The following is an 18987-nucleotide window of genomic DNA, read 5'->3' on the forward strand; positions in this document are numbered from 1 at the left end:
ATCCGAGCTAAGATAATGGAACCATATGAATTTTGCTTTTAAATTAATTAGAAGAGAAACTGGGAACTCGGAGGTAGTAAAAATGTGGCCAAAAATAGATTGCGAGTTAGTGGCTGATTGGTTAACAACAGCGTATGTAGTTTGTATCTCATCATAATTTTCTTCATAATGGGAATTTAGGCAGTATTATGGGATTGATTTTTAATTTAGGAGGCTTGTTTCTCTTTTGCATTTATAGAGAGCATGTTTTATAGTAAAGAGTACCTTCCATACTATAGAACACATTTAGGAATGATTGGGTCTTTTCTTTGATTGTTAACTTACAGTGATGAAAGATTTAAATTTCATTTTCATTCAGGCACATCCCTTATATACTAAGATAATTCTCATAATTTATTCCTAGTCAATGAGCATCCTATCAAAAGACTAGACAAAGATCAAAATAAGATTTTCCAAATAAGAAAGTTCCTTTTAAAAGGCATTTTAATTTGGTATTTTTAGATTATTTTATTCTAATGTGATTAAAATGGATGTTTATTGGTATGGAAGGAAATCTTTTAAGTATGAAACAGTTATCTGGCTGTTTGGCTGTATGGGTACTGTTTATTTCAAAAAATGAATTTGGTTTTCTTGCTGGAAAGTATAAAAGTCTGTGTTTAGGGTGGTGATGAAATATTGTCAGGTTTTTATCTCTTCAGAATGCAGTACCTATACATGACATTCAGATTTGAAACACTTGCCATTATAAAATAATTGTTGAACCTAAAGAAACTTCTATTTATTTTTAAATGTGAATGCATAACTGCAAATAAATGTTGAGTGTAATGTATATTAAAGTTTCTTGTAGGATATCAGCTGGTGAATTTGTTATATAGTTCTTAGAACGAATTGTCTTTATTTATACAATTATATCCCAAGAAAATAATAAAATGTTTGGTAATACCCCCCCATAAGTTGATAGTGATATTAAGAAAACTCACTTGGGATTTGTTAGATTACTCTTAACACAAGTTACTGCATAAAGTATTGTTTCATTTCCTACCCAAAAGAATGGGTTTTTTAAGCTGGGCGCAGTGGCTCACGCCTGTAATCCCAGCACTTTGGGAGGCAGAGGTGAGAGGATTACTTGAGTTCACGGATTCGAGACCTGCCTGGGCAACTTGGCAAGACCTCATGTCTACAATAAATAAATTTTTAAAAAATCAGCTGGGCATGGTAGCGCGTGCCTGTAGTTCCAGCTACTTGGAAGGCTGGAGGGAAGGATTGCCTGAGCCCAGCAGTTTGAGGTTGCGGTGGCCCTGAGCATGCCATTGCACTCCAGCCTAAGCGACAAAGTGAGACTCCAAATTTATATATATATATATATATGTATGTATATATATATGTGGGTTTTTTAAATTTAAAATTGTTCTTATGATTGGTATATCCTACACTGAACTTTGTCAGTGGACCATCATCTGCTTTATCGCATGTTTCATTGGATTGTTCATACCTGCCTGTTTAATGAGAATGTTGCATAGTTTGTGTCTTTTGAACATAGGTTTTCTTTCTCTTGCTTCATATGAATCTGCTGGATTTTAGTATTATCTGTGTAGTTTGCTTCAAGTAATCCTTAAACATTTTTCTTTACCCCCCCACCCTTTTTTTATGAAAGGTTAACCTGTAAGTTTTTGAGAGAACACCATTAAAGCACCTCATGGTTTGTTTTCTGTTTGTATTTTTTCTCGTGTGTATAAATGTATTTATATGTATGTACCTTTGAATTGCAGAATGCAGTTCTGAGTTGCGCTTGTTTTAGCTCTTTGTAAGTTTAAGAACTTTCTGAATTTTGATGTTGAATATGTTTGCCCCTTTCAAAATTAAAGAAAAATAAAAGTAATCAATATAATGTGTTACCTATTTTGTGCTGTGCCTTTTAAAGAATAAAAAGATAATATTTTTTTTTTGTAATCTGCATAGCATATGTCATTGCAGTGGACTGTCTAAATTTCCTTTATTAGAATTTTAAATACCAGATATATGTCAAATATAGTATGAAGTTAGTGGATTGCTACCTGAGTTATCATCAGAGGTTTGTCAGAATGAGATTTGACATTGTAATTTAGCAGTTTTCCAATCCATTCATCGAGTACTATGACACTTAAAATTTGACAATTGATTTTTATGTCGGGCAATGAACGTCCACTGGTTTGTTTGGGAAAGTTATCCACAAAAGTTTTTAAGCGCCCCCAAAATTTGGATTAAATTCCCTATATAATTCCCAAAAAATGGAAATTGCTTATTTAAAAAAAAAGATATAGGGAAACAAAAATAAATTTTAAGTTTTAGTTTCAGAGAAGTGTTTTGAGACAGTTCAGATTTAATCACCTTTACTGATAAGCTCTTCAGAAAGTAAAACATAGATTTTTATTATTAAATTCTTACTGGCTTTTGAATGAAGATTCTCTAAATCCATCTATTTAATCGCTCATTTTATTGTTAACAGAATATCTTGACACTTGATAGAGCGACAAAAGCAATTCATGGTTTTTGGTGTTCTCTCAATCTTAGAGTTTTTTTTTATTCCTTTTGTTTTTCTTTTTCCAAGAGTATGCCATATATGTTGCTGCCCCTTATTTTAGGGGGTGGTAATAAACAACACTGGTGAAATCTTATGTTTATTATCATACACAAATTCTGTTGGTTTCTGTTTCTGAGTTATTTGTTGTTTTTTCTTTATTTTTTCTCCTTCCCCCTCATTTGCTCATGTCTTGGTTGGCGTTTGGTGGTGTATAACCGTGATTGCGTTACCTTAGCAATAACAATTGGTCGTCTTGGTTACGTTTGTCCTCAAGAGGTGGCCCCCATGCTACAGCAGTTTATAAGACCCTGGTGTGTATTATTCAATCTTTTTTTTTAAATTCATTTTTCTTCACTCTTTCTTTCTCTATCTCACTTTTAGATATATTTTCAGTTGGTTACAAAAATCACAATCCTTAATCATTGCCAACCATGTGACTAATCTTGTCCTATCAGGTTTGTGAGGTTTTTCAATAGCATCGTCATGTATATTTATTTTATGTTGTGGCTAACGACTAATTGATGCATGGGATAAGATTGTCACATGCTTGCTGTGTTAAAAAGCTTGATTATACATAAAAAGCATTTAAATATCCACCAGAAAAATAAAGATGCATGCATATTCTATAAATTTAGGTTTTTGCATTACGTTTCTTTTTTAGAATTAATTTGGAAATTTGGATTGCATTAATAAATACATGTTTAAATTTGTTATGTATAAAAATCTTATTTGCTTGTTAATGTAAAAGTTAAACATCTACACCATAAGTTATATAGTAATAGTTTATATTGTGGCAGTATATCCTATGTTCTGCTTCTTTCAATTGATAATCTTTCAACTCAAATCATTTTTAGTAGTGTTTAATGGAATACAAGTCATAATAATATAATATTGAAAGTTAATTTGATAATTTATTCTTGGCTGAGGCTCATTAATAGTTTAAGTGGTAGATTCAAATCAGTTGTCCATTTTATAGATGCAATTTGTTAAGAAAATGTGAATTTCACTGTTTATAATGATTAGATGGGCTCAACAAACAGGAAGATGAGAAACTGAAACTTCAGCTTTCTGAAGTCTTTACAATAGAACCATTATCTATACTGTGGTGCTTATTCCATTAAATACTGTCCATTGGTATTGTGATTGAACCTGCTTTTTACTTAAACACTGAATTCAGCTCTGTAATCCAATAGGTGCACCTCTCTGAGAAACATAAGAGACAATGAGGAAAAGGATTCAGCGTTCCGTGGGATTTGTGCCATGATCAGTGTAAATCCCAGTGGCGTAATCCAAGTAAGGTGTTTGCTTTTAACCTTTAATGTTTAAATAAAATTTTAAGAGAAGGAATATTTTGACACATAGAAATATTACATAGTTTTTCAAAGATAGTAAAACACAAATTAAACATTTAAAATATGTATTTGTTAGTATCTTGAAGTGGCAATGCCTTTTTTAAACATTTTAAAATGTTTTTTGTCATGAAATAAGATAGTGCTAGAGATTGGGGAAGTAAAGTTATACTCTTGTCTTGAATTAGGCCAGTGCCTCTTTCCATCACATTCAGACCTCATCGATTCACTTTGTACATGCCTCCCATCCATGGAATCTGCTAAATTTGAGAATATCTACATTTAAGAGTGACCAAATTAGTTAGAATACTATCTCTCTGTTACTTAGACTCAAACTTAAAAATCACACATAAAATAAAATACAAGCCAGCTATTGAAACTACTTTAATTTTGAGAACTTATGGTTTATCCATCCTTATGTTGCTTCCTAACATTTGTTATATTTAGATATTTTAATTATTTGGCAGTAGTATTGAGCAGTATTCCGGTCTGATATCTGGATCCAGCTGCCAGTTTGCTAGACCTACAAAATAGGAACATGTTGAACTATACCATAAGTATGCAGTGAACAAAATTCAGACTGTGGGACTTCAGGTTAAATACCTGAGTTTTTCAACAGATACATTGTAAGGAGAAGAAAGGATGTTAGGGTAGACTGTAGCTTACAGGAGATCCAAGATCAATCAAATCCGTTTTAAAATGTAGTGTCAGGGAGGGAAGCATGAAAAACTAAATTGTCTAGGAATGTACACTCAAGTGATACAACTTGAGTGATACAACTGCTAAAAAAGCTTTTATAGTAATAACTTTCTTACATTTCTGTATTTTCAAGAAAATAAAAACCTTTAATTTCCAAGAGAAAAGTGCATTCTTAAATTGAGACCTTTTGATCCTAAGTTTTGTTAACTCTGTTTTGGAAACATCAGCTACCAGCTTGCTTATAAAATTCAAATGGATATAGGTGGTAGATGTTGAAAACATTCAAATTAGTACTAGAAAATATTTTTTGACTGATTTTACACTCATAAAATATTAAGAACTTAACTATTAGAACAAGTTTGTGCTACTTTCAGACATTCCCTAGTTACAAAATAACCTCCTAGCATTAAGTTTGCTTTTTCAGTTCTTTGGAACTTGATATTACCTCAAATGTGTTTTATAAAAAGACATGTACTGTCTTTTTAAAAAGCATCTCCTCACTGGGATTTTTTTGTTCTTTATGAATTAACAATAAAAGCAGAAATTTTTAGTTTTGAATTTTTATTCACATACTTTATTTGGATATGGTTAAATTGAAATATCATTGGGTTTATTTGCATTTAAAATTTCAGTCACAAATTCTAGATATCTGTTTAAATTTTTAGTGTCAGTTGATGTTTGGAAGATATGCGGAATCATAATTTGAATAAACCATGCACTTTAGGCAAATCACATTTTAGTTACTTTGATAACTTACATTTTAGTTACTTGGATAAATGTATTATACACATCCTTTTTAGTATCAGTAAATTTTTTTTGTTGTTTTTGAAATTAGTAAAGTCTCTGAATTTAATGGTAAAATTTATAGTTGCCACTTGTGTTTTGACAGTTAATGTTTCGGTATAATGGTCAAAATTTGAGAAAACTTTTAATGAAATACTTAACAGCATATTGTCATCTTGTTCTCGTAGTTAGATTAGCCTGCTTGTCTTTTAAGTAATTGAGAATTGAGATTTTCTTCTTGTATGGGTTGGGTGTTTGTAATTAAACAACTTTTCTTCCAACTTTTGGTTGTTTTGCTTGTTTCTATCTAAAGATCGTTCTTGAAATTTAGATCTATTAATTTCTCTATTTCACATCAAGCTCATTTGGTATCTGTTTAGCTCGCTTTAAATTATTTCTAGGCCAATTGGAACTCTTAAGATTATTGATTTTTATGTTTTTCTTTAATTCAATAAAGGTATTTTTATGGGTTTTGACTTGGTGCTTTCCGTTGATTTTTATGTTTTTCTTTAATTCAGTAAAGGTATTTTTATGGGTTTTGACTTGGTGCTTTCCGTCTGTTGCTGATGCTAAACATAAACTACACAGGGGAGTATTTTGTTGTGTGATTCAGGTTATTAAATTCCAGTATAAGCTGAGGTTTATTAAATTCCAGTATAAGCTGAGGTTTATTTATATATTTTTATCTATCTATTTATTTATTTATTTTTAGATCCAGAGTATTTTTTTTCTTTCCTTCCCCCCCTCCTTTTAATTTTTACTTAAAATTGTGGGGTACAATTCAGGGCTAGGTATACAAATATTCACCATGCAGGTACCCTTAATCAATGAGATGTGCCCCCCCTTCCCCAGGCAGGTAAGGACTACTGTCACTCCCACCTCCCCTTTCCCCCTCCCCACTCCCCGCAGTTTCCTGCCACTTTCAGTCCTTTTCTTACAGTAATATGGCAGGTAGTTGTTCAAGTTCCACTTATGAGCGAGAACATACGACACTCAGCTCTTTGTTTCTGAGAAATTACTCTGGGGTTTATTGATGGTCTAATAGGGACCACTGTTAAAGGTGACCACTTCTGATTTTTTGTGATCATAGTTGACTTGTCAGTGTTTTGTTTTTAAAGCTAGGATTCTTTGTTCTGACAAATGCTCAGGTTTACATATATCTTTTGCTGAATTTAACAAATACAGTATCAATCTAAGATATATTTCTTATTACAGGATTTTATATTTTTTTGTGATGCTGTTGCATCATGGATTAACCCAAAAGATGATCTCAGAGATATGTTCTGTAAGGTAACTGATAAACCTTTATGATGTTTTGACTGTTAAAATCTTGGTGAAAAACTTTCAATTGTGTTTGCATTTTATATGAAACTTAGGCTCTCAAATCATTATTGGTAAATTACTTAATACAACCTTTTTTCTTGGCAACAAAGTTTGCTCAATCTTTTCTTATGATACAGCAGTGACACTATTTATAGAGCATGCACTTTGGAAGTATTTTCCCCAGCAGTACCACTAATGCATCCCACTTAGAAAAAATGGTGTATGGTCTTTAGGATGAGTGTCTGAGATTTGAGGTACAACCTGAAACTATTAAGCAGAGTACATCTAAGTGGCTTCCACATTTAAAAGCAAAGTCTAAGCATATGAAAGGGGACCCCCCAAAAAACCCCAGAATTTATTCATTAAAAATTGTGTATTCTTACATATTTAAACATCAGTCACCTTCAAAGTAATCTGTGTTTGATGCAATACACCTATTGAGATGCTTTCTCCTCTATTCAGAACAGTTTGAATTTGTCAATTTTGATGCCTTTTAGTGCTTTCTGCCTTTTTTGTTTGTTTGTTTCAACTGTTCCACACTGGCAAAACATTTTCCTTGGAGGAAATTCACTGAAGTCTTAATGCAGCCTCTCAAAACAATGCTCGCTGGTACAATGATGCTGATGAGTTCCTAGAACACTTACCTAATGGAGGGAAACCCGTAATACCAGGGGCCCACCCTCCAAGAGATAATTTCAGGTTTTTTTTGGGTCCCCCATATATTATCAGGTACTTCATGACAACTTCATGGAATGGTGTAGAAGCAAACACTGAGAATTACTACTTTAAAATGAGTAAAATTTAAAAATAATAAAATCAGTAGGGCTGAATTTTAGAAGCTATGTAGTTTTTCTCTTTTGTTATTGAAAAATTGTTTTTCACTCTTTACAGATCCTTCATGGATTTAAAAATCAAGTTGGGGATGAAAATTGGAGGCGTTTCTCTGACCAGTTTCCTCTTCCATTGAAAGAGCGTCTTGCAGCTTTTTATGGTGTTTAATCTAATACACTTAAGCTGCAGTCCCAAAATTAGGGGTAAGTTATGGGAAATTTAGAAATTTTCAGTGTCATGTATGACTAAGATTATGGAAGGGAAAAAAATTTCAGGATGAACTAAATTTATGTAGAACTATAATCTCAAACTGCTGAGTTACTCAGTATTAAAAAGCTATTTGTTATAAGGGCAGAATAAAATACAGGCTAATATTGTGTTATATTGTACTTTAAATTTAGCCCTTTGCACTTGGAGAAATCTCGCGGGTCATCTACCAACAGCTTGATAGCACTTTTTAACGAAATAGTGAAAAGCGAATCACTTCATATTAAACAGTATAGCATTGGAACTAATTATTTGTTTTAATGGTATTTGACTTATAATGGAATTTTGGACATTGAAGAGCTTATTTATGATATTTGTATCATATGTTTTTCTAACATGTGAAACAGTCAACAGCATGCATTGTAAGTTCATTGATACATGTTGTGCAGTGGTAACTTGCTGGATGTCTTCCACTCGGTGTTTTTCTATTCGAGTAGACAATGCAGTCTTGTTTTCTTCCTCCCACATTAATATGTGCTTTATTGTCTACTCTGTATACCACTGTGAAAGTACTTGACACATTCTCTTTCTATGTAATGCAGGTGATATTTTTCAACGTGTATCTCAGCATGTATATTCCATCTCTTTATTTGCTTGTTCATGCAATTTGAATGGAAATCTTCAAGGAAACGTACATTTTTGAAAAATTTGTGCTAGCATATGTTTGTCCTGTATAATCACCAACAATTTCTTGATGTGCCCTGAGAGGGGACATCCAAGTGGTTTGCTAGATTACGATGTCCCCCATCGAGTGCAAAGGGTTAAAATTACTTAAGTAAAGGCTAGATATTCATTTTAGATAAAATGAATGACTCCAGTTTGAATCCTAGGTAGAAAGAAGTTTGTGTTGGTACATTGGTTGAATTTCTCACTTCACCAGTCTTTTTTTATTATTATTGAGGATTTTAAGCCAGGCTCAGTGGCTCAGCCTGTAATCCCGCACCTTGGGAGGCTGAGGTGAGTGGATTACCTGAGCCCGAGGGTTCGACACCCGCCTGGGCAACTTGGCAAGACCTCATCGCTACAATAAATAAAAAAAATTAGTCGGGCATGGTAGCGTGCGCCTGTAGTTCCAGCTACTCGGAAGGCTGAGGCAGAAGGTTTGCCGGAGCCCAGCAGGTTGAGGCTGCGGTGGCTGGGAGTGGCCACTGCACTCCAGTCCGGGTGACAAAGTGAGACTCCAACTCAAAAAAAAAAATAAAGATTTTTACCCTGCACTCATCAGCATTCACAGTAGTTAGATAAAAATCGTTCCATTAGCCGGACTTGGTGGCTCAGCCTGTAATCCCGCGCCTTTGGGAGGCTGAGGTGAGTGGATTGCCTGAGCCTGCGGTTTCGAGACCCACCTGGGCAGCGAGACCTCATCTCTACAATAAATAAAAAAATCAGCCGGGCGTGGTAGCATGGGCCTGTAATTCCGGCTACTCGGAAGACTGAGGCGGAAGGATCGCAGGAGCCCAGCAGGCAAGGCTGCGGTGGCTGGCAGCGGCCACTGCACTCTAGTCTGGGCGACCGAGTGAGACTCCAACTCAAAAAAAAAAAAAAATCGTTCCATTTTCAAGCTTTAATTTATAGTCTCTGATATACTGAGAACTTTCTGTATTGTGAGCTTTAAGGAAAACCCAAGTAGAATTGAAACTTGGGCTTTGGCTTCATATTTTTCAACATGTTTTATTGAACCACCTACCATGTGTCCAGCACTTTGTTTTAAAATAGTTACTGCAAGGTCCTGTTTTGATTTGGGATGTTGGAGGCTTTTTGTACTTCAGTGGAACTAACAGTCCTCATCAGTTAACTTCAGTTTTGTCATTCAGTTATGCTGTTGATTTAATACTGAATTATTTATAATTCCAGAAGTTAGTATCTTGTCTAGCACCCTCAGTTGGCTCAGTAAAGTTTAGAAACATGGGCCAGTATATCGTGTACTGGGGTTTTGACATTCATCTTTAGGTTTTGAACGTGAACTAAGACATACTCGGCTGGAAGCCAGAGGATGCGCTGAATGGTGTGCAGAATTTGTGCGCCAACTTGAGTTGGACTTCACGTTAAACTGAAGTTTTGGGGCCGGGTGCAGTGGCCCAACCCTGCCATCTCACCACTCTGGGAGGCCGAGGTGAGGGGATTGCCTGAGCCCGAAGGTTCGAGACCCACCTGGGCAACTTGGCGAGACCTCGTCTCTACAATAACTCAAAAATTAGCCGGGCATGGTGGCGCACTCCTATAGTTCTGGCTACGTGGAAGGCTGACACGGAAGGATCTCCTGAGCCCAGCAGGTTGGTTGATGCTGGTGTGGCGGTGGGCATGCCACTGCACTCCAGCCTGGGTGGTAGAGTGAGACTCCAACTCCAAAAAAAAAAAAAAAAAACTGAAGTTTTTGTTTACTTGCTTGCTTGTTGGCTCTGAGCTAGATTTTAAGCCTGGCAAGATTTTACCATCCAAGTTGTCTAATGTAGAAGGCAATAGAAATGGGCTTGCAGCCTCTGGATTGTCTCAGAGTCCTTTGTGTGTGTTGTCCCACTTTGGTCTCGAGACCTCAGAGCTGTTTTGTGGCTTTGGCATTTTAGAAATCAGCTGGATTCACTTGATCTTAAATTTTGAGAATACCACAGATAAGAATGACTCGTAGCCTTAAGATTCAACAGTGAGCTACTAGTAAGTCTTAAGTGTGTGTATACTTACTACCTCTGTGATCTCATTACCAATCATGAATGAATTGTTGTAAGACAAGGTGTGAAATAATTCTCAGTGTTCTGATTAGACGTAGAAGTGAATCACTCACTACCTTTTATTTGTGCCTTTTTGCACTCGTCCCTTTTTTCAGAGGCAGGAAAAAGTGGGGTTCATTTGTGCCTCTCCACCGAGGATATTATCTCCCTCTACAAATTCACGTGAATGTTCTTAATTTCCAAAGTTTAGCATGAGGGGGGTAACAGAGTTTTGTTGAGAAAGCACCACTATATTAAGCAGTAGTTTAAATCTTCCCGGAATCTTATTTCTTAATGTTCTTTTTGTCATTAAAACTATGTTAGCATTAACAAAACTTCTTATCAGAAAAATCAAGCATTCGGATGATACAGGAAATAACCAAGCAAAATAGGGTGGGAATAATAACTAACTAGGAACATCAAGAAGGCAAATGTTGACATTTCCTTTTTTTTCCCTTCCTACCCTCTTTGGAGACAGAGTCTCTCTCACTCTGTTGCCCAGATGGAGTGCTGTGACACAATCACTGCAGCCTCAACCTCCTGGGCTCCTCGTGATCCTTCCACCTCAGCCTTCTGGATAGCTGGGACTACAGGCGTGAGCCACCATGCCCAACTAGTTTTTTTATTTTCTCTAGGGACAAGTTCTCACTGCATTGTCCTGGCTGATCTCAAACTCCTGGGCTCAAGCAGTTCTTCCACTTCAGCCTCCCAAGTAGCTAGGACTGCGGGCACATACCACCACACCCAATTATTTATTTTTTTTTTGTAGAGACAAGGTCTCACTATGTTGCTTAGGCTGGTCTCTTGGGCTCAAACAGTTCTTTCGCCTCAGCTTCCCACAGTGGTGGGATTACAGGTGTAACCCAACATTGACTTTTTAACATTTGCTGAGTGTGCTGACCCTGCTGTGGTAATGGACACTTCTGGTAACACCTTGGGTTAAACATCAGACAAGCCAAAATAAATAATGCTTCTTTATTTCTTGATTGATTTTGAATTTTTGTTACTGGGAATGCTGAAAAAAGGGAGCTTTTTAATTCTCACTAAGGAAAATGATTTCCTAAAGGAGGTGCTACTTAATTTTGAAGAAAGTAAGGCAATTTGTTACATAAGACATAACCAGTTCCTGTTGGGTCTTGTTTTGCAGTCTTGGGTTAAAGAATTAACAAAGCACATTTCAACTATACAAAGTGCCACACAGCTCTCTCGTGTCTCCAGTGTGCCCTCACTTTTTATACCTGATGCAGGTGACAATTCAGAACTCTAAGAGAAGGAAGAAGCATAGTTCTAATTGACTAGCATGTTTCTCTTTTTGTTTATAAGTAAAGATAGCATTACTATTTGATTAATTTTGTGTTCCACTGGCTTGGTGAGATAAGTGATTGTTAAAGATAAATTTTTTTTGTTGTTCTTTTTCTTGTAGGTCCTTCAGTCTTGGAGACTATGAGGGAGCCTCTGCACCCAGGGAAAATGTTGCCCTTTACAGGGGGGAAGGGTAAACCAGTAGGGAATGCAGTACAATCCCAACCCTACTGGGAGGGGTGGGAGGGAGGTGTTGCCGTCACTGTATTAAGTCGATGTTGGGAAACGTTTTAACATCTGGAGCCTTTGTGGGTGGAAATCTGTCTCCAATTACAACTCCGAACTGGATGTGAAGAAGCAAAAAAAAAAAAATCTATTTAGTCTGCTCACAAAACAGTACATTCTGGAATATTATGGGGAATTGTACCAAAACAAGAACCATATAAGTGATGCATAGGGATAAGAAAGAGGAAAAATTCTATAGCGCACAATGAAGGAAACCTAAGAATGGGGGTTACAAGCAGTAAAGAAACTTTTTTTTTTAATTTAAAGGTTTTCATATAAATTTTTCCACTTGGTGGGGCCTTGTTTTGCATGCTGATGAAGAATTAAGCAAAACTAATAGAATCAAAATCAGCTTGCCTTCCCATAGTAGAAGTAGGTTCTTGGAAGTTACAATTTAAGGTACCCCCCAAAAAAGTTGGAAGTAAAACAAAACAAATTTAAACAAGCACCCTGTGAAATGCCAAATGAGTCACTCCTTTTACCTTTGTGGGCGGGCAGGGAGGGAGGAATAAATAGGGTTGGGTGTATCAAACTAAAGATGACATCTTAATTTTGCATTAAACATTAATGTAGTGGATATGATTTGATGGTTGTACTTCATTAGATTTAATTTCTAGGCCAAGACGTCATTTTCAAAGTGCAGTTTAAGGTTCAGGCATGCATTCTGGCTCATAGTGATTGAAAGTCATTTAAATTAGTGGGAAAGTAGCATGCTTGCATCACATAGAGTGAGGTTGGTATCATTTACCTGTGTTGCGCCAGTTTGTGTTGCAGTTTACCAATTCAACATAGCCCTGCATTTAAAATTCCTTTTTAAGATTTGTGGATTTTATTTTTATTAAGAATATAGATATATAAAGTACTGTAGTTTACAGCTAGGCCTTGAAATATCTTTTTTAGGATCTGTTAGGAATAAGATTGATATTGTATTGTGTGTAACCTGCACAATGTGGAAAGCTGATATACCTGTGCAAAATCTTTGCCTCTGTGCTGTCAGTGTGATGTGCTTTCTGCATGGTTATATACTACTAGTGATTTTATCAAAACTTAAAAATTAAATTACATGGTAAAAGATCTGTAAAAGGCTACATAAATGTTAGTTGGCACATAAAGACAATTGTAGAAGTTGAAAAATGATTGCTATATTTCCATGTTTATTCCCACTCAACATATTGCCTTCTAAGCTTTCTTTTTTTTGTTCAAAGCATGATCTTAAAGATATGTTTGAGTTAATGGATGTAATGCAGGGTTCCTACACTGTATTGGCGCATGTTGGTGGCCCTCTGTGCCCTAGATGTTTGCACACAGGGTGCAAGTCAAAAGCTACAGAGTGAAAGTTGGTTTGGATCCTCTTCATTTCATTTGTTTAGCTTTTCTGTTATTTTCCTCTACTTACATGTATTCCTGTGAATAAATCCTTGTTAAGTTAACCCTTTACTTTTCCTTTCATGTGTATTTTCTTATATACTGTGAATGTGAAAACCTAACTGGTACACTTGATCTTGTGTCCATATGAAAGTGCAAGTCTTTATTAATTTGGATTGCCTGAGCAGTGTATCCCATGATGATGAAGGAAAATGGAGAGATTTTTCTTTTTAACTCTGCTGGTCAGAGATGAAGCCACACCTTTCCATTTTTCAATGCTGCATATTTAATCTGCAACAAAAATGTTAAGCCATAACAGCCTTTTTATATTTTAGTTTGTCACCTTTGCATTGCAGAATAAATACTGAATAACCATTTTTATAAGCAGTTGCTCCTCTTTGCATGGTTCTATTCTCTAAAAGTGTTGAATGATACTGCCATTGCACTGAAGTTCGAACTGTGTGTGTGTGAATTTATACTGTTTCAAAAAATTTCAAACGCATGGGAGCATGCAGAAAGGTTTTTGTTGTGTGTGTGTGTGTGTTTTTAAACATGTTCTTTCACCTCCTTTCCTCTACTTTGGCTTTGCAAATTTCAGTCTGTAGAGCCTGAAATTATTTTGTAACATCCAATTAAAAAACAAAACAAAACATAAGCTTTAAACCGTATGTGGCATTTTGATTTCTAGGACCATCGCTTCATTGGGAGCTCAAAATTTGCTTCCTGGTTAGTTTTTAATTATTGATTGAATAGGGTACCTATTTTATCCTTAAACTATAGTGATATTCTGTAGTACTTCACATACTTTTTAAGAGCTTAATATGAAAACTCTTTTAATATTCTGAAATAAGTAATATTTTAAATGAAAGAAATGGCCAAATTTTTCTCTAAAACGTAAAACAACTTTCAGTAAAGTTATCTGGACCTGTGATTGAAAATTCTATATTGGCTAAAAGCAGTATTGTCACCTGTCTGATTAAAAATTAGTTTCCAATTAGTCAGATGAATAACATTATAAGAATGTGACCCCTTTTTTGGAGTCACTTTGATGTGTTTTGAAACTTAAAGGAAATTATTAGAAAATAAAATTAAGTAAATATGACTGGCAACCTCAGATTGGGTTGGGGTTTTTTGTATATTTTTCCCCCCTTGAGGTTATTGTTTCTTCCTAATTTATACCATGTTTCAGATACATAGTATAGAACAGGAATTTGCAGAAGCCATTTAAGTTATCTTTTGAGGTAAGCCCTGATTTAGCATTTATTCTGATAAAACCTAATACATCATGGGATATATATACAAAGCAACTTAAGTCTTGTGGTATAGTCTTAATAGTTTTGACTGTTGACTGACTGTCTATGAAATTGTGAGTTTGTCTTTGTTACATTCCAGTGTTTCTGCCTCTTGGCATGCTTAAAGCACGGCTTACTTCATCTGCTCCTTACACACTCAAATGCTGTTAGTGTGCCCAGCTACAGAAATAGCCGCTGCTGAGTGATGTAGATTTTCTACTTGAATATTTGTATGTTGTAGGAACCTCAGGAGGTCAGTGTTTACTGTTTTATATATGCCTTCTTTTTCCTGTTTGAGCTTCTCTCTTTGAAGGATTCTAACAGAACAAAAGCTGCTGATCAACCTAAGTTGGAAACAGAAAGTGTATTTAATGTAATTTAAATGCATGTTTGGCAGTTCCATGTTAAAGTCCATTAGCAAGTGAATTTAGTGCCACAGGTATTCATTTATTCAGGAAAGACTTTTGCTTTTTGTATTGTCTAATCTCTTTAATGACTTCATATTGTGTAAAAAAAAAAATCACTTTTTTATATTTTTGGTTGGTTATTTCCCAGATAATCAACTTGTAAATAATCTTTAAGAGCCAGTTCTGATGCTTTACATTATTGCTACTTGATTTTGTTACGCAAGTTAGATTTCAGAAGGATAAATTTCAAAACACTTAACCAAGCCATTGCATCTTAAAGCAAAACAAGTAGCACACATTTTGTAATTAACATATTGATCAACACTGTGATTTTTTTGGTTAAGACTTTTTCATTGATCTGAATTGCTTAAATTGCATATATTGTAAAATAGGATCAGATCTATATTTTAAACTAATTTCAACTGACTTTCCTCTTGAAATGCTTTGTCTACTCAGTTATAAAATATTCAGATACAAGTTTTATCTCAGGTGAATACTCTTGTATCATTTTTGCTTTGGTGACATACGCTTATAAAGGGTTGTCATGTTTGTTTTTTAGTGTCTTTCATTGAGAATCTTCCCATTTAGGCTGGGTTTTTGTTTTTTCCTGTTATTCTAATAGACTGGGATGGTATAAAGCCCTCCTGTCAAACATTTTGCTTGCAGATTTACCTGAAAATGAGTAAAGTTTGGTTCTCATTTTCTCCAAATCTTCAAAATAGGAAAGTGGACATTTTTCTCCCCTATAAAAAATTATTGTGCTTAGCAGAAATGCCAGAATTAAACTAATTAAGTCTTAAGCTCTTAGCCTAAATTGTAAGTCCTTTGCCATGAGGAAAAAGTGATTTTTTGCTTCACATAGCTAATCTATATTATTCATATTGAATGTATTAACAGATAATGGTGCAAAAACACTCTTCCCAAGAGAAGAGTGTATCATGCATAACTGAAATTTAAATCCTTCCTTTGGTAGTACTTTAAAACACACAGCTTTGCTTACTGAATTATTTTTGCAAATTATACAAGGGTGGAAAACACTAACTGTTGCTAGTACTGTTACAGAAGGTGTAGGCTTGGAACCGCTTAAGCTTAAGAAAACTGTGGTCTTTGAGTTGCTAAAGGCCTGGGATAACCTAAATGAAAAATGAGATCAAGGAGCTGTGTTGTTAACAATATTATCTAGTACCATGCAATATAGCATTGTATACCAACTTAGTGCATTTTTATATTGTATTAAATATGAAGATACTTCTAATGCCTCTTTAAAATTAATTTTTACATAAAAGTTGGTTTTATTCACCTGTACACTTTCCAGGTGACTTGTGACTAATTTTTTGTCTTGTATGGATCTTTACCCCATTGGCATTATTTACATGTAGATAATTCTTTATGCCTAATTATTATACATCCTAATTTTTAAGGTATACATTTAAATTACAGCAACTGTTTATTGTGGTTTGTATCTCAGAATGTATTGTGTTTAAACAGATGCATAATAGTTGAATGTATGCATAAGCTTGAGAGAAGTTAAAATGGTGATTTATTTTTCTCACCTCTTGTATATTTTAAAACCAAGCCAAATCTGTTTGCCAAGCAGTATATCACTAAATAGAAAACCAGTAGTTTTCGCTTTATTAACAGTTTTTGTTTATCTACCATGGAATCTACTTATACTGTGGCTTGGTATTATGCAGGATTAGCTGTTTTACAGGTCTTACATCTTTCTAAAAGCCTACTATTATAACATGGTTAGCCTATAAGGCAGTGTTGGTCCCCTTCTAATACTGGCCTCATAAAGGGGTTCCACTGTACTTTCCTCATATTACTTTGTTGTTGTTTTCCTTTGTGAATATGTAACCAAATTGAGCTTGAGTGATTTTTACGGAGATAATTATTAGACAATACTGTATAATTAATTTTGCTTAATAGACTCATCTTGTGAGAAAAGATGTTTAAACGTGTTAAATGATTTCACTTCATATTTTAAAACAGTTTTACACTTAATATGTTAACATTGGGTGCAATAATTTAGTAGTGTTAGCTTTAGTTATAAATAACTGGATCTTTCTGCTGACAACTTAGGTTGTATGAGTTATGCTTAAAAGCTTTAAATCTGATGTTTCCTGTACCTGCCACACTATGTTAGAATGTGTCCTTCAAACATATCCTCCTGCAACTTCTCAAACTGTACTAAATTGATATTTCTTGAAGTCTAACTCTGTGCTAACAGATCTTCATTTTAAATAGAATACGGTTTTAATTTTTGATAAGCTGCTGAATTTTAAAGAGAGTTTTTTGGGGCCACCAAATATTTTGGATCATGCAGAGAATATATATTGTACTGTAGTAATTTTGTATTTACATTTGTATGATGTGACATAATAGATGTGAATGTTAATCACTGCTTGACTATGTTAATAAAGTTGTTTAACTATAGATGTTGCACTCTGATTTTTAATGAAAGGAAATGAGCTTTCTTTCTCCCTACCCTGTTTTGGGTCCAGGTAGGCCTTCAGTGTGTGTTTTGTTTTTTGTTTGAGGTTTTTTCCCCCTTAGCTTACACATTAGTACACTCTTGTTTAACATCATTTATTTTTTAAAATCAAGTATTTTCTTATTTGTATAGTGTAGTAAAAAACCATTTTTCCACACATTTTAACTCTGATTATTGATACATTTTAAACAGTTGATTCTAAGTTCATCTGAGGATGGGAAAGACACTGCTCTGCAAAAAAAGAATTAAAGGTGACATTGTGAATATAAAACAGATGTGAGAATAGATTGCATGAGTGTGTATGAATGTATGTCCTATTAAGGCTTCCTTTTTAGCCTTAAAAATTTTAAGATTTGTAATTTTGGAAATTAACATTTATAAAAGTAATAGTTTCCTCTTTGGGATGTAATTTATTAATACAGTTGCTTGTTACTAATTAAAATTAAACGTATTAATATATTTCAGGGACCACGTGTGCGTAACTGTCAAGTAGTCTTATTTGAGATTTAGAACACTTTTGAACAGGAAAGAGTCTAAGATGAGATCAGTGCAGCCCAAAAACAAAGAAGTGAGGCTTGGATATATTTGCCATAAATCTATTGTGATGATCAGAAAAGACATTTGGAACTTGAGTATCATGTTCTGAAACGCATCTTCAACAGCTTTAGATTCCAGAATTCATGACTTGAGTTGTGGAAGAAGATAACTAAAATCAACCTAATCATTAGTCATTCAAGATTCTAATTTGTTGCTACAGTCTTAGAGAAATTGTGCCTGAAGCTAAAAATCCTTTCTTAAGCCTTTGACTTTTTAGTGAAACTAAAGTCCTTTTGGTTTTATGCAAGCAATCTTTTTCTTCTCAGTTCCGGTGATTAAACCATCTTAGTGATAAATGAATAAGTCTGCCTTAACAGTTTTTGAACCGACAGGCATTTTTATCTTGTAATGAGTTGAATATGAGACAATTGATCAGTAATCTGACTGCAATGTACATTTCATGTGATTCTTTAGGAATGGTTGGAAAGGTGTCAGTTGGAATGACACAGCTTTGAGCTTAGATTTCCTTTGTGTACTAGACCGTGGAATATGGGAATTGCTGAAGCTCTCACTGTCATTTTGTAATCCTTAATCTCTGAGGCTTATGTTAACTTGATGTCAACCTCCTAAAAGATCTCCAGTATTCAGACAGACACAATCTGTAAATCACAATTGGAAGACACAGTTCCTAAACCATTGGCAAGACTGATACAAGTAAGAATTGTTATACTAAGAAGTTTTAGGCTTTCGGGCTAGTCATTAATGTAATTCATTTCTATGTTATGAAG

At 34.7% G+C, this 18987-nt stretch overlaps 1 protein-coding gene across 2 annotated transcripts in view; it reads left to right on the forward strand.

Moving 5' to 3' along the window:
- The window catches only part of TNPO1 (transportin 1), a 55879-nt gene extending 38275 nt beyond the window's left edge, over positions 1 to 17604 (forward strand). The window contains exons 19-23 of one of the 2 annotated variants that reach the window (XR_002481882.1): positions 2796 to 2871; positions 3754 to 3858; positions 6607 to 6681; positions 7606 to 7748; positions 11941 to 17604. Coding sequence is in view for 1 of the 2 variants with exons in the window: in XM_021711550.1 (XP_021567225.1) it covers positions 2796 to 2871; positions 3754 to 3853; positions 6607 to 6681; positions 7606 to 7713 (359 nt within the window). In the remaining variant the exon portion in view is untranslated. The remainder of the gene's footprint in view (positions 1 to 2795; positions 2872 to 3753; positions 3859 to 6606; positions 6682 to 7605; positions 7749 to 11940) is intronic. The other variant, XM_021711550.1, reaches the window with a different exon arrangement.
- Positions 17605 to 18987: the final 1383 nt, after the last annotated feature.

The sequence above is a fragment of the Carlito syrichta genome, unplaced genomic scaffold (assembly GCF_000164805.1).
Source record: "Carlito syrichta isolate Samal-C Ts95f unplaced genomic scaffold, Tarsius_syrichta-2.0.1 Scaffold302357, whole genome shotgun sequence".
Classification (NCBI taxonomy): domain Eukaryota; kingdom Metazoa; phylum Chordata; class Mammalia; order Primates; family Tarsiidae; genus Carlito; species Carlito syrichta.